The sequence below is a fragment of the Staurois parvus genome, unplaced genomic scaffold (assembly GCF_062004578.1).
Source record: "Staurois parvus isolate SC_StPar_1 unplaced genomic scaffold, SC_StPar_1.0 ptg000498l, whole genome shotgun sequence".
NCBI classification, from domain to species: Eukaryota; Metazoa; Chordata; class Amphibia; order Anura; family Ranidae; genus Staurois; species Staurois parvus.
Genome location: NW_028318294.1, coordinates 800,284 through 817,414, shown reverse-complemented (window position 1 = coordinate 817,414; position 17,131 = coordinate 800,284). Strand labels below are relative to the sequence as shown.

Below are 17,131 nucleotides of genomic sequence, written 5' to 3'. Positions count from 1 at the left end.
AGACCAGATATAGTGAATGCAGGGTCTGGGGAGACCAGATATTGTGACTGCAGCTTCTGGGGAGAGCAGATATAGTGACTGCAGGGTCCGGGGAGAGCAGATATAGTGAATGCAGAGTCCGGGGAGACCAGATATAGTGAATGCAGGGTCCGGGGAGACCAGATATAATGAATGCAGGGTCCGGGGAGACCAGATATAGTGAATGCAGGGTCCTGGGAGACCAGATATAGTGAATGCAGGGACCGGGGAGACCGGATATAGTGAATGCAGGGTCCAGGGAGACCAGATATAGTGAATGCAGGGTCTGGGGAGACCAGATATAGTGACTGCAGCTTCTGGGGAGAGCAGATATAGTGAATGCAGGGTCCGGGGAGAGCAGATATAGTGAATGCAGGGTCCGGGGAGAGCAGATATAGTGAATGCAGGGTCCTGGGTTTAGTAACACTTTAAACGTAAAGAAAATCTATTTCTTACACTGAACACGTGAGCAGCATTATTACCGATGTTCTGTCTGTTTTATGAAATTTTGTAAATGCAGGTGTAGTTCCAATATAGGAAACCATGAGAAACCTCACAGTGGCTGCCATTGCTGAGCTTTCCTTTTGAAAATACAAGTTACCTGGCTGTCATGCTGATCCACTTGTTTCTGTACTTTAGACCAGATATAGTGAATGCAGGGTCTGGGGAGACCAGATATAGTGAATGCAGGGTCCGGGGAGACCAGATATAGTGAATGCAGGGTCTGGGGAGACCAGATATAGTGAATGCAGGGTCTGGGGAGACCAGATATAGTGAATGCAGGGTCCGGAGAGACCGGATATAGTGAATGCAGGGTCCAGGGAGACCAGATATAGTGAATGCAGGGTCTGGGGAGACCAGATATAGTGACTGCAGCTTCCGGGGAGAGCAGATATAGTGACTGCAGGGTCCGGGGAGAGCAGATATAGTGAATGCAGAGTCCGGGGAGACCAGATATAATGAATGCAGGGTCCGGGGAGACCGGATATAGTGAATGCAGGGTCCGGGGAGACCAAATATAATGAATGCAGGGTCCGGGGAGACCAGATATAGTGAATGCAGGGTCCTGGGAGACCAGATATAGTGAATGCAGGGTCCGGGGAGACCGGATATAGTGAATGCAGGGTCCAGGGAGACCAGATATAGTGAATGCAGCTTCCGGGGAGAGCAGATATAGTGACTGCAGGGTCCGGGGAGAGCAGATATAGTGAATGCAGGGTCCAGGGAGACCAGATATAGTGAATGCAGGGTCTGGGGAGACCAGATATAGTGAATGCAGGGTCTGGGGAGACCAGATATTGTGACTGCAGCTTCTGGGGAGAGCAGATATAGTGACTGCAGGGTCCGGGGAGAGCAGATATAGTGAATGCAGAGTCCGGGGAGACCAGATATAGTGAATGCAGGGTCCGGGGAGACCAGATATAATGAATGCAGGGTCCGGGGAGACCAGATATAGTGAATGCAGGGTCCTGGGAGACCAGATATAGTGAATGCAGGGACCGGGGAGACCGGATATAGTGAATGCAGGGTCCAGGGAGACCAGATATAGTGAATGCAGGGTCTGGGGAGACCAGATATAGTGACTGCAGCTTCTGGGGAGAGCAGATATAGTGAATGCAGGGTCCGGGGAGAGCAGATATAGTGAATGCAGGGTCCTGGGTTTAGTAACACTTTAAACGTAAAGAAAATCTATTTCTTACACTGAACACGTGAGCAGCATTATTACCGATGTTCTGTCTGTTTTATGAAATTTTGTAAATGCAGGTGTAGTTCCAATATAGGAAACCATGAGAAACCTCACAGTGGCTGCCATTGCTGAGCTTTCCTTTTGAAAATACAAGTTACCTGGCTGTCATGCTGATCCACTTGTTTCTGTACTTTAGGTCAGTGATCCATAACAAGTGTGCAGACAAAGGGGTTGATTTACTAAAATTGGAAAGTGCAAAATCTGAGACAGCTGTGCATGGTAGCCAATCAACTTCTAACTTCAGCTTGTCCAATTGAGCTTTGACAAAGAAAAAACCTTGAAACTGGTTGGTTTCCATGCATAGCTGCATCAGGTTTTGCATTCTCCAGTTTTAGTTAATCAACCCCAAAGACTCCTAACGTCGATGTTCTTATTTTGCCTACTTGTTCTGAGTCCCATACTCAATATGAAAGGTAGCAGGTCAACAGCACAGCCAGGTAACCTTCATTTTTAGAAGAAGGTTGCTAGTTGAAGCCCTTCTGTTTTAGGTTAAAAAGACTCCGGCGTTGATTTACTAAAACTGGAGAATGCAAAATCTGGTGCTGTTCTGCATAGAAACCAATCAGTGTCAAGGTCTTTTTGTCAAAGCTTAATTGAACAAGCTGAAGTTAGAAGCCGATTGGCTGATGCACAGCTGCACCAGATTTTGAATTCTTCTGTTTTAGTAAATCAAACCCATTGCTGCTTTTGCTTTTATTCAGGGTAAAATGATAGTGTCTTTGTATAAAGGGGCCCCCTTGACCCACTGGTGCCTTGCCAGCACTCCCTGCAGAACTTACCTCTGTCATAGCTGACACTATTGGCTGGTAGTGGACTCCAAGGGGGGGGGGTCATCACTTCCACTGTCATGTGCGAGTACTTGGGCCTGGTGATTCAATACTAGACACAAAATATTCTTCCCAAATATGTTGACATATATTTGAAATGCTACAATTTTGGCCATAGTCAACATATTTAAAAAAAAATAAAAATTTTCTAAATATATATTTTATATATAAGTAGGGTAAGGTAAGTGAGCGCAAACAGACAAGACAAGCAGCTAACATACAGGGTAATCCTCAGTACCTAAACATAAATATAAAAAGGGGGTATGTAGCGCTACAAAATTACAAATAAAATGTCATCATATATCATCACAGAAGTACATATTGTCCATAAAGTGTATCCGGAGGGCAGACGGATAAGATCCTATGGTGTCCCCAATCCAATCTGACAGAACGAAAAATGTATATAGTGCGGTTATGCGCTTACCACAATTACATACAATATGGGCATTGTATGTAAATCAGCAACAGGACATCACGGTCTGGTCAACAGCATGAGCAGCATCTGGTCATGTAAGGACATCAAGGCCAGTGGGTCCAACGTTGTCCAGGCATCCAGTGGCTCCTTATTCCAGATCACCACCTTACAAAGCTCATTAAAAACGAGCCAGGAGGCAAGAAGGTATCAATGGTGAAGTACGTTTATTCAGAGTAAAAAACCAAACAAAAGGAAGGAACTCACATCAGCATAGAAAGGTACATCCAGGTGTCATTCTTAGGTTCCCTGGTGGCTAGTAGTTCCACCAACATAAAAGGCTTGCATCCAGGTTTAATCAAAAGACCCTGGTGGCTAGTGACAGAAAGGGACCATATATAAATATATATCCCACAGATCCCAGGGTTAAGATGACCATCCAGATCCAATCAAAGAATTCCCTGGTGGTTAGTGGTTCCCTGGTGGTATAGGCGTCAATAGGGTGGATCCCCTAACATGTTTCGAGCACACCGCTCGTTTTCAAAGGGGTAGATCCTGCCCTAAGACGCCAGATTTAAATGACCGCGGTCACGCATGCGCAGTAAGCGCCACGCGCCGCCGGGGATTACCGCGCATGCGCGAGTGACGTCAGACGCCAGTACGCGATCACTGCGCATGCGCGAATGCAACATGAATATGGGCACTGAAGCCCATTAGACATCCAAGCCCACACATAGGTAGGGCCAGGGGCGGGTCCGGACGGCTCATCACACATCTGAGCCCATAGATAGATATGCCTGGGGGCGGGTCCGGACGGCTGCTAACTCTGCTATAATGATGGAAACTTAAAAAAAAAAAAAAAAAAGGAACCGCTGCAACGATTATTATGCGGATGGTGATATACTAGACCATCAGGGAAATATACATGGATCATAAACAACAATAAATAGGACATAACAAAAATATATAAAAAAAGGAAAGATTGTAATCCATGTTTTAAAACACCATAGGTGAATAAGATATTAAACACCATATTGTTATGGTCCTTAAAACGTTTTATCAATCAATATATAAAAAACCAAATAAACAAATTGTTACCAAAACAGTTGGATCATGCCTTATTTCATAGTATACATATAGTGACATCATAAATAGATGTAATGGACAATCATACGGTCCCATCTAAAGCTTAAAATTGGGGATAAAGCATCCCATATATTAATCCAGATCCCCTCATTTAAAGAGCACCCGTTTTGGTATATAAGGCACATCCATCCATAGATTAAATTAAAACCTTTAATAAAAACCCAAACTATATTGTCAAACCCATATATGGATTAACCGTAAGGGCTAACTTCCAATGTAGAATCATAATATCATGAACATAAAAGTAATATTATAGATACACCCAAGAAAAATATGCTAAAAAGTGAGCGACTAATAAAGTCGCCAGGTAATCAGTATAGGAGTCAAAAAGCACTAAAAAACCAGCACAGCAGATAATAATAGTAAAAAGGACATAAAATCCTGAAATAACATATAAAATATGAAATGATAAAAAGAAGAAATCAACTATTGTCAATAAAACAGTTAATGTCCAAGTCTACATTCAAACCTTTGGGTTGAAGAGACTTGAGCTCCACTATCCACTTAGTCTCGAGGCGGGACACCGCTCTCCTTTTGTGCCCCCCCCTCCAGTGATGGGCAATTACATCAATAGCTGTAAATTTCAAAGATGACGGATCTTTAGCATGACAGTCCTTATAGTGTTTGGATAGTGAGTGATACTCAAAGCCCTTTTTTATATTGTTGTAGTGCTCCCTGAGACGATCCCTCAGGCGCCTTGTAGTCCTACCCACATACTGGAGCTTACAGGGACATTGCAGAAGGTAAACCGTATGTGTGGTATTACATGTTATTGTTGGGTGTATAGTGTACCTCCTACCTGTAATGCTGGATTCAAAATCTCTAATCCTAGTTTTATGTGTCCCATTATATCTGCAAGCGATACATTTATTACACGGGTAGAACCCCTTCAGACCAAAAGGCGAGGTCAAGTTCTTTGGCGGATCAACCACATTAGGGGCCACCAGAAGTCGAAGTGGAGGTGCCCTTCTGAAAGTGATCTCTGGAAGTACTGGCAGAGCGTCACCCAATATGGGATCATTTTTAAGAATGGCCCAATTTTTCTTGATAATTCTAGTGACCTCCCTGTATTGGATGGAGAAATCCGTAATGAACGGGCAAAACCTCTCTGGTCTTACCCTTTTCTCTACAGCAAGCAAATCCCCCCTCTCCAGTAGGCCAACCTCATTCACGGTTTGATCTAGGGCATGTACACTATATCCTTTCTCCACAAATCTGGCTTTAAGTAACTCCGACTGATCCCTATAATCAGATATGTTAGTACAGTTCCTCCTTAATCTGAGGAATTGCCCCCTAGGGATATTATTCAGCCAGGTTGGATGGTGACAGCTATCAGTGGGTATGTACCCATTTCTATCTGTACTCTTAAAATATGTCCTGGTCACCACCTTAGTGCCACTGTTAATTAAAACCAGATCTAAAAAGTTGATTTCCTTAAAATCATATTCATACGACAAGTTAATATTAAGATCATTGTTATTTAAAGTAGTAAAAAAATTCTTCAATGAAAACTCATCCCCTTGCCACAAAAGAAACAGGTCATCTATGTAGCGCCGATAAAATATGAGGGGAGGCCAGTCACGAGAGTAAATTAAATCTTCCTCCCACCTGGCCATAAACAGATTGGCCAGGCTGGGGGCAAACTTAGCCCCCATCGCAACACCAGTGACTTGTAGGTAAAATGTATGATCAAACCAAAAAAAGTTTTTTTGCATAGCAAAATCCAGAAGCTCAAGGATGAACTCCCTTTGTTGTATAGGGATATAAGAGACAGTATCTAAATAGAACCGGACCGCCTCCATTCCATCTTTATGCTTTATATTACTATATAAAGCAGAAACATCTGCCGTGACCAAATAAGTTTTTTCATTAATATTAAGATCTTTTAGATCCACCAGTATTTGTTTCGTATCACGTAAATAAGCCGGTGTGGATTTCACCAAGGGTTGAAGAAAGAAATCAACATATTCTCCTATACGGGAATTAAGTGATCCAATGCCACTAATAATGGGCCTACCAGGGGGGCATCGTGCATCCTTATGTATTTTTGGAAGGCAATACATCACTGGAAGCCGTGGAGCTGCTGGGCACAGGTATGCTTTTTCTTTTTTATTTATTATGTTGTTTGCAAAACCTCGCTTGATAATAGTTTTCAGTTCCTTTTTATAGGACAAAAGTGGGTTTTGTCCTATAGGGAGACATATCATGTGTTACCTAAGAACCCACTTTTGTCCTATAAAAAGGAACTGAAAACTATTATCAAGCGAGGTTTTGCAAACAACATAATAAATAAAAAAGAAAAAGCATACCTGTGCCCAGCAGCTCCACGGCTTCCAGTGATGTATTGCCTTCCAAAAATACATAAGGATGCACGATGCCCCCCTGGTAGGCCCATTATTAGTGGCATTGGATCACTTAATTCCCGTATAGGAGAATATGTTGATTTCTTTCTTCAACCCTTGGTGAAATCCACACCGGCTTATTTACGTGATACGAAACAAATACTGGTGGATCTAAAAGATCTTAATATTAATGAAAAAACTTATTTGGTCACGGCAGATGTTTCTGCTTTATATAGTAATATAAAGCATAAAGATGGAATGGAGGCGGTCCGGTTCTATTTAGATACTGTCTCTTATATCCCTATACAACAAAGGGAGTTCATCCTTGAGCTTCTGGATTTTGCTATGCAAAAAAACTTTTTTTGGTTTGATCATACATTTTACCTACAAGTCACTGGTGTTGCGATGGGGGCTAAGTTTGCCCCCAGCCTGGCCAATCTGTTTATGGCCAGGTGGGAGGAAGATTTAATTTACTCTCGTGACTGGCCTCCCCTCATATTTTATCGGCGCTACATAGATGACCTGTTTCTTTTGTGGCAAGGGGATGAGTTTTCATTGAAGAATTTTTTTACTACTTTAAATAACAATGATCTTAATATTAACTTGTCGTATGAATATGATTTTAAGGAAATCAACTTTTTAGATCTGGTTTTAATTAACAGTGGCACTAAGGTGGTGACCAGGACATATTTTAAGAGTACAGATAGAAATGGGTACATACCCACTGATAGCTGTCACCATCCAACCTGGCTGAATAATATCCCTAGGGGGCAATTCCTCAGATTAAGGAGGAACTGTACTAACATATCTGATTATAGGGATCAGTCGGAGTTACTTAAAGCCAGATTTGTGGAGAAAGGATATAGTGTACATGCCCTAGATCAAACCGTGAATGAGGTTGGCCTACTGGAGAGGGGGGATTTGCTTGCTGTAGAGAAAAGGGTAAGACCAGAGAGGTTTTGCCCGTTCATTACGGATTTCTCCATCCAATACAGGGAGGTCACTAGAATTATCAAGAAAAATTGGGCCATTCTTAAAAATGATCCCATATTGGGTGACGCTCTGCCAGTACTTCCAGAGATCACTTTCAGAAGGGCACCTCCACTTCGACTTCTGGTGGCCCCTAATGTGGTTGATCCGCCAAAGAACTTGACCTCGCCTTTTGGTCTGAAGGGGTTCTACCCGTGTAATAAATGTATCGCTTGCAGATATAATGGGACACATAAAACTAGGATTAGAGATTTTGAATCCAGCATTACAGGTAGGAGGTACACTATACACCCAACAATAACATGTAATACCACACATACGGTTTACCTTCTGCAATGTCCCTGTAAGCTCCAGTATGTGGGTAGGACTACAAGGCGCCTGAGGGATCGTCTCAGGGAGCACTACAACAATATAAAAAAGGGCTTTGAGTATCACTCACTATCCAAACACTATAAGGACTGTCATGCTAAAGATCCGTCATCTTTGAAATTTACAGCTATTGATGTAATTGCCCATCACTGGAGGGGGGGGCACAAAAGGAGAGCGGTGTCCCGCCTCGAGACTAAGTGGATAGTGGAGCTCAAGTCTCTTCAACCCAAAGGTTTGAATGTAGACTTGGACATTAACTGTTTTATTGACAATAGTTGATTTCTTCTTTTTATCATTTCATATTTTATATGTTATTTCAGGATTTTATGTCCTTTTTACTATTATTATCTGCTGTGCTGGTTTTTTAGTGCTTTTTGACTCCTATACTGATTACCTGGCGACTTTATTAGTCGCTCACTTTTTAGCATATTTTTCTTGGGTGTATCTATAATATTACTTTTATGTTCATGATATTATGATTCTACATTGGAAGTTAGCCCTTACGGTTAATCCATATATGGGTTTGACAATATAGTTTGGGTTTTTATTAAAGGTTTTAATTTAATCTATGGATGGATGTGCCTTATATACCAAAACGGGTGCTCTTTAAATGAGGGGATCTGGATTAATATATGGGATGCTTTATCCCCAATTTTAAGCTTTAGATGGGACCGTATGATTGTCCATTACATCTATTTATGATGTCACTATATGTATACTATGAAATAAGGCATGATCCAACTGTTTTGGTAACAATTTGTTTATTTGGTTTTTTATATATTGATTGATAAAACGTTTTAAGGACCATAACAATATGGTGTTTAATATCTTATTCACCTATGGTGTTTTAAAACATGGATTACAATCTTTCCTTTTTTTATATATTTTTGTTATGTCCTATTTATTGTTGTTTATGATCCATGTATATTTCCCTGATGGTCTAGTATATCACCATCCGCATAATAATCGTTGCAGCGGTTCCTTTTTTTTTTTTTTTTTTAAGTTTCCATCATTATAGCAGAGTTAGCAGCCGTCCGGACCCGCCCCCAGGCATATCTATCTATGGGCTCAGATGTGTGATGAGCCGTCCGGACCCGCCCCTGGCCCTACCTATGTGTGGGCTTGGATGTCTAATGGGCTTCAGTGCCCATATTCATGTTGCATTCGCGCATGCGCAGTGATCGCGTACTGGCGTCTGACGTCACTCGCGCATGCGCGGTAATCCCCGGCGGCGCGTGGCGCTTACTGCGCATGCGTGACCGCGGTCATTTAAATCTGGCGTCTTAGGGCAGGATCTACCCCTTTGAAAACGAGCGGTGTGCTCGAAACATGTTAGGGGATCCACCCTATTGACGCCTATACCACCAGGGAACCACTAACCACCAGGGAATTCTTTGATTGGATCTGGATGGTCATCTTAACCCTGGGATCTGTGGGATATATATTTATATATGGTCCCTTTCTGTCACTAGCCACCAGGGTCTTTTGATTAAACCTGGATGCAAGCCTTTTATGTTGGTGGAACTACTAGCCACCAGGGAACCTAAGAATGACACCTGGATGTACCTTTCTATGCTGATGTGAGTTCCTTCCTTTTGTTTGGTTTTTTACTCTGAATAAACGTACTTCACCATTGATACCTTCTTGCCTCCTGGCTCGTTTTTAATGAGCTTTGTAAGGTGGTGATCTGGAATAAGGAGCCACTGGATGCCTGGACAACGTTGGACCCACTGGCCTTGATGTCCTTACATGACCAGATGCTGCTCATGCTGTTGACCAGACCGTGATGTCCTGTTGCTGATTTACATACAATGCCCATATTGTATGTAATTGTGGTAAGCGCATAACCGCACTATATACATTTTTCGTTCTGTCAGATTGGATTGGGGACACCATAGGATCTTATCCGTCTGCCCTCCGGATACACTTTATGGACAATATGTACTTCTGTGATGATATATGATGACATTTTATTTGTAATTTTGTAGCGCTACATACCCCCTTTTTATATATATTTTATATATATATATATATATATATATATATACTGAAATGTGTCTTTATTACAAAATATATGAAAAATATTTGTTAAAAATACATTTCAAATATACTGTATGTCTTTAAAAATAAAATCTTCAATTTTGAAATGCATTTACAAATATATGTTAAAATGACTTTATATGTTAAAAAAATATGAAGAATATATTTAAAAAAATATTTTTCATATATTTTGTAATATATAAAAAACACATTTCAACATGCAATATATATGTGTGTATGTGTGTGTGTGTATATGTATATATATATATATATATATATATGTGTGTGTATATATATTTATTTTGCATGCTGAAATGCGTTTTTTATTTAATACAACATATATGAAAAATATTTTTAAAAATATATTTTTTGAACCATATTCTTCAGATTTTTTTTTAACATATAAAAAAGTCATTTTAATATATATTTTTACATATTTGTAAATGCATTCCAAAAATGTAGATTTGTATTTTTAAAGACATACAGTGTATTTGAAATGCAGTTTTAAAAATATTTTTCATTTATTTTGTAATAAAAACTCATTTCAACATGCAGTATATAAGTATATATTTATTGAAATATATTGAATATGGCCAAAATTGTAGCATTTCAAATATATGTCAATATATTTGGGAAGAATATTTTTAAAATATATTTCAAATATATTTTTCTTCCATATGGGTTGGTAGGAGGTTATAAGCTCCCCTATACCAGGGAGCATTACCAAGGATAGTATCAGTGGGTCGGTGAGGGGAGCCTTCTACATTGACAGTAGCCTAACATGGACAGAGTTTCTATTTTAAATTTTGATTCTATAATTTAGGTGCGTCTGTTTTTAGAAGATCAGTGTCTGTATTTTACCATAGTGGCTAATCAGATACCAACATTCTTTTTCTAGAGTAGGCTAAGAATAGCTAATATGACGCAACACATTTTCTAGACAAAGTAATATAACAAATTATGTATAGAGGATTTTCTGTGTGATGTGATTTCTCCTAATTTCAGGTAGAGTTTGACTGTATTAATCCAAAGAAACAAAAGAAAAAAAGAAGCTACAAAAACTCTGGAGTAATTATCATTAAATCCTGCAAGGTGAGTCTTACCTGTGACCAGTTCCGGCTAGCTTGGAGTGTCTGAGCCTGTTTCAGTGTAAAACATTAGTTCACAAGGGAAGAAGGGACACTGCGCAAAGTCCATAGTGCAGTATCATCAGTAAAAACAATTTATCTACTACTGAACAGGAGAGGGGCATAACAGCCAGGGTAATTGCCCAGAAATGGGATAATCACAGTGTCATCCTAATGCTCTGGCCAGGAGCATAGAAATAACAAAATGGCAAAGTCTGCAGACATGGTAGAGATGTACAGGTCCTGGGGTCTGATAATGCCGGCTCCCAGTGTGATGTCACAACGTAGAGTATGCACAGGACACGTTTCAAGGTAATTTCCTGTTCGCCAGCTGACTATTGGGCTACCAACGGAGTTATAGAATAAAAACGCCGCTAGAGATAATGCGGCCTTTAAAGGATCTGCCAAAGGAAAAGGTGCTGCTTGGTAAAAGGCCATACAATCATATGGCAATCTTAAATAACAAAAATAAATAAAAATTAAATTAAATAACCATGTTAGCAAGTCAAGAAATTGCTGGATGAAGAAATGCCAAGTGAATAACAAAAAATAAAATTGATATATTTATATATAAAAAATATAAATCGATAAAGACAAATCAATAAAAGTACATGGTAGATGATAAAATAATAAATAGATAAATAAATGCAAATCAAGGGTAAAAAATGTATGCATAGAATAAATGACTTCCCCTATGGAATATGTAAATATATAAATACAAGATAAAATTGTATAAAATTAAATAGATATATACAAAAAAAAAGAAGATATGCAAATAATTAAGATGATGATGATGATGATAATAATAAGTCAATACCAAAGTAATTATATTGTTGATCCATAAAAAGAAAAAAATTAGACTACTTAAAGGGTCATAATCGAAACTCATACACATATAGACCATGCTGGCAGGCTCCTTCAGATAAAAAAAACAATGAGAAGATGGAAAAAGAAGAAAAAAACCTACAAATGAGAGCAGACAGGGAGGTGCTTATAACCATTGTTAGGGGAGCCGTGTATGCATATAAGAACCACACTGGCAAACCCCCATAATTTAAGTGACGTGCAGTCCATATGAAGGGTGTTCCCCCAGGTATACATGCATGGGCTCTATCCCCAAACTGAAAACCCCCTGAAACATGATCTAACTTTTATCAGAATGATGGGAATCGGCTACAAAAACAAAAAACAGCAAGAAAAAAAAATGCAGGTAGCAATAAATGTAAAACAATAAAGGGGATTGCTAAAAAAAAGGTCAAATATGAGGGGCTCTCAAGTCAAATCGGGACTTTTGAGTTTATATAATAAAATAACAAATTTCAAGGAGTGGAAACTGCATTTATTTTTCTGACATACTCCCCTCCTACATTTATACACTTATACTGACGTTTAACAAATGCCTGGAAAGTTTTAGCATAGAAAGATTTGTCAGTATGCCTGAACCATCCTAGGACATTCGTGATTTGTGTTCACCGTTCTCACAGAAAGATTCGTCTCTCGTGCAATTTCATGATAGGTTATGCATCGATTATCCAGGATCAAGCATTACCTGCACTGAATGTTCACAGGAATGACTGCTGTAGGCTGGGATCCCCCACAGCCGGGATTGTCACTGACGGACGTACGGCCATCTTTGAAACTTTTACACCATTCAAATGCTTTACTGCAGCAGAGCGTCTCATCACCGTACTGTACTCGAAGTCGTCTATAGATATCCGCTGGTTTTATGCCTTCATTCATAAGAAAGTTCATCACCACACGCTGTTCCATTCACGCACTAACACTGTTGTCTGCCATCTTGATTAATGGTCTCTAGACTGGCCTGCGACATGTGCGCCGACTATCAGTAATAGGCGACACTACTGTGTGTAGTACGGCCACGCTAGCATCCCTTTTTATACCTGTAAAATTGAAAGTTTGACTTGAACGCCTGTCTATAGGAGGAACTACTTTAGTTGTCCATAGCAGACAATTTAACAGGAACATATGATGTTTTAACATCAGTCTAAGGCTCCATGTACACGAGACACCTCTGAACGATGGAAACTGACTGCTGGAAAACGTAGGTTAAAAAACGTCTGTTTAGCCGCGTTTGTATACCGCGTTTATGCGTGTTTGCGTTTATGAGTGTTTGCGTTTAGAAGCATTTTTTAAAGATAAGCACAGGAGAACCTCCCAAATGCCCAGAATGCACCCAAAAGTGGTAAATTATTAACTATTTCAGACTGTTTCAGAGATATACGGAGAGTAGAAGCAGAGACAGCAGTATGTGTTGAGATTAGCTTAGGTGTGAGTTGCTCATTAACATTTCTTTTGTTTCCAAGAGTGGGAAAGGTGGCTGGTGCAGTGAGTCATTAAGGCAACCTGGCACGGGGTCTGTCTGAGGAATTTGAGGTGTGAATGGTCATTAACATATCTTTTGTTTCCAAGGGTGGGAGAGGTCTGAGATGTGAATTGGTCATTACAATGTGTGACAAGCTTGGTAGGAACATCCTGTGTTCAGTGTTTTGTCCATCTGAGTATCTTGAAAACGCTTTGCATGCATTTTTCATGATGAAAAAAGACTCTGGACAGCATCAGGAACTGGAAGAGTTAAAAAAAAAAATTTCAAATGCTTATAAATGTGATTTGCACAAGCGTTTTGTGTTTGAAATGCTGATAAAATCGACTGCTGAACACAAGTTTTCTGCGTTAAAAAAAACGACTGTAAACTCAAATGCCTGTAAACGACTGTAAACAAAGATGTGTACATGGACACATAGGAAAACATTAGGGGGAGTTCAGGGGCTGCTGAAAAAAAACACTGAACAGCTAATAAACGTGAGTTTATCAGCTGCAGTGTACATGAGCCCTAAGGCATTGTATTTTCAGTGATGTGATTGTCATTTCCAGTATTCCTTGGACTCAACTAAAAAGAACTGTCATTAAAGATACTTTGTTAGTTTTGTGAATTGAGTCTTAAATCTTGTGTAAAAAAAGATGAGATAAAGCGAGCGCTAAATCTAAATGATAGGGTAAGCAGCTGAACACACTAACAGGTAAACCACAGTACCTCTAAACCACAAAAGAATTAAATATTGGTGCAGCGCTGAACATTTACACAATAGACCTGCTGTGTGTTTTTTTATAAACGCATATACAGCAAAAAATGCATATACAGCATTTTTTGCTGTATATGCGTTTATAAAAAACACACAGCAGGTCTTTTGTGTAAATGTTCAGCGCTGCACCAATATTTAATTCTTTTAAATCTTGTGTAGGTTGCACTCATTGATAACTAGGATTTATTTACATGAATATTTGTTTTGTAAAGGTATCATTTTTTTTCTCTTAGATCACAAGAGATTATACCTTCCTTGACTACATACTAGGAGGATGCCAGTTAATGTTTACAGTAAGTACTGAACACGGCTCTTTGTGTGACCATCCTGGCTGTACATATATCCTGGGCATCCCTTATTGTCATGTATTAAGATTAAAGAGGTTGATTTACTAAAGTAGCATGCTGCCTCTGCAGTATATAGAAAATGTAGTTGTATCAGTGTATACAGTCTATGCGGTTTTCTGCCTAATTGTCTTTGGTAATGTCACCTTGTGACCATTTATTACATATTAATTTCTGTATTTCCTCCCTCCTTCTTATGAGATAATTTCCTTTTCCTTAGTGTGGTCTTCTCTAATCCTTCCTCCTCTCAAGACACACATTGGGGCTTGAAAGCCAATACTTATTTTTTAACATATAAAACACTTCTATATAAAGTCTACAGCATCTTATTGTATTGCCTCAGTGTTCTGCATGCAATAGAGACATTCGTGGATTTCAGGTGTTTGGGGAGTTTAGTTATCAGACGAAGATTGACCACAGTGATTGTCTCTGTTATATTCAGGACAAGCATAGAGGTCTCAGAGAGGGATAATCACTATTATAACAACTGGAGTCAGTATAAATAGAGTGTTCATTCTTAGTGAGTTGGGTTAAGCTTTGTTCATTTTGAATACCCAATTATGTACAAGGGAAATTAAAAAAAAAAATAGGACTTTTGCTTGCGCTGTTGCATGACTGAAGTGATCACAGCCATATTCGCTGAGTTAAAAAGCCAAAGCCCAGAACAACTTTGTTTTCTATCACCACTTTGAAAAGGGGGACTTCTGTCATCAGTCATGTCTCATATGAGACCTCAGATACATTGCGTTTGCACCTGGTGTGCTGGCTTTTACTAGCAATGGCCATTTGGCAACGCCACCATTGGCCGAGCAGCCATTCTATCTTCTTGGTGATCAGAAACATTATTGTATGGATTGGTGGTGTTATAGAGTTCATTGCTGTCTATGCACTTACTTTGGAGTCGGGGCACAAATTGATGGGAAATCTCTCAGTGAGGAAAAACAGAATGTAGAATGAAGAAGGGTTAATAGAACAGAGAAGGGTTAGAACTTGTAACAATTTTTTTATTGCTGTGTGTGCCTTGCTGTCCAGGTGACATCAACACCCCAATGGACAAGAAATTAAGCAAAATCTCCAAAATGGGGTCACACGTAAATAATGATTTGACTGAAACACTAACACAGTCTTTACATGACTAAACAAATTTACCTGGAGTTGAGCTTTGGCTATTCAGAAGTTGAGAAAGCTCCATAGTTCTTTAATGAATCGGCCTCAGAAAGTTTGGTAATTCCAGGTCAATTAGTTAAGCCGCCAGTAGGCCCCTTTCAGACAGGACAGACCCATCAGCAGATCCGCCTGCTCAGTGCTGAGTGGGTGGATAACAGGTCTATGGCTGCTCCACTGCTGTAGAGCAGAGACAGACAAAGCCCGCTGACTGTTATGGGGCAGTCGGATGGAAACAGACCACTTGTCTGTTTCCACCTGACTGTTGTCTGATCCGATCTGCCAGTTTTTGGCATACAGGGTTGGATCTAATGCCGGCGGTTGTCAGTGGACACCGGTCCGCTGACTCCCTCTGGTCCATAGAGGTCTATGAATGGTCCGATCGGGTCCACTTGAAAAACTGACAGGCGGACCCAATCGGACCATCAGTGTGAAAGGGGCCATAGACAGATCAAAATTCTGCCACTTCAGCAGGAACCAGCTGTATTTTGATCCATTTATGGGTAGACTGGTTGTACTAAAGTCAATCTCTTGATCGGCTTCAGCATAACCAGCCTTTCTTTTTCTCTTTTTTTTTTTTTTTCTTTTGCGTACGATCACTGCCACTGGCTATAGCCAGCAGCATTGATCATTGTATTCTGAGAGCAAGGAACCTCCAAATGTCAGAATACAGTACAACATTGTGTTAAAGCTGAGTTCCACCCAAAAGGGGAAGTTCCGCTTTAAGGATTGCTCCCCCGCTCTTCATTAAGGATTTTCACCTTTGGGGGGCGGGTACCCGAATTTGACAGGTACCTGCTCCCAGGCGATTGGAAGCGGAAGGTGTCCTCCCTCCCTCCCTGTAGTCTTTTGGGACACGTGACAGGTCCCAGAAGACTACAGGACCATTCATGAAGCGCAGCACTACTCGCGCATGCGCAGTGGGTACCCGTCTGTGAAGCCGCAAGCTATCACAGCCGGGTGCCCACACTGAAGATGCTGGCCTCCTGGAATACAGGACGGCTGGTGAAACGGGCTACGGGGGACAAACCACGGGACCAAGGGACAGGCAAGTGGCTGTTTTTTAAAAGTCAGCAGCTACAGTTTTTGTAGCTGCTTACTTTTATTTTTTTGACAGGGTAAGTGGAACTCCTCTTTAATGGGGGAATCAAGCGATTTTTTTTTTCCCCTGTATGCAGCCTTAGACAGATGCCGTTAGACCAGTAAACTTGTGAGTACGCTGTCATAGAACAGAAATGTATGATAAGATTTCCCTCTTGGCATGTATGAAGTATAACAACACAGCCCTAATAGAATCTTGCATGGTGGTCCTTTAACACAATGATAAACGGGTACCTAGATCTTCATCATACTAGTTATAAGAAACAAGCTGGTATCGTTCATCATCATTCCCTAGTGGCCTGTGTCATAGAGTGCATCTGTGCTGTATTTGGTTTCTGTCCTAATTCACAGTATTGATCCTCTCTGTATTGTGATCCTCCTAAACCTGCTCTTTAGCACCAAA

General features: G+C 40.3%; 1 protein-coding gene across 3 annotated transcripts in view; it reads left to right on the top strand.

The window, feature by feature from the left end:
- Positions 1-17,131, top strand: part of CPNE2 (copine 2) — a 263,539-nt gene that overhangs the window by 182,598 nt on the left and 63,810 nt on the right. For 2 of the 3 annotated variants that reach the window (XM_089689791.1, XM_089689790.1), the window contains exons 9-10: positions 10,897-10,983; positions 14,353-14,412. In XM_089689791.1, coding sequence (XP_089545917.1) covers positions 10,897-10,983; positions 14,353-14,412 — 147 coding nt within the window. The remainder of the gene's footprint in view (positions 1-10,896; positions 10,984-14,352; positions 14,413-17,131) is intronic. The other variant, XM_089689792.1, reaches the window with a different exon arrangement.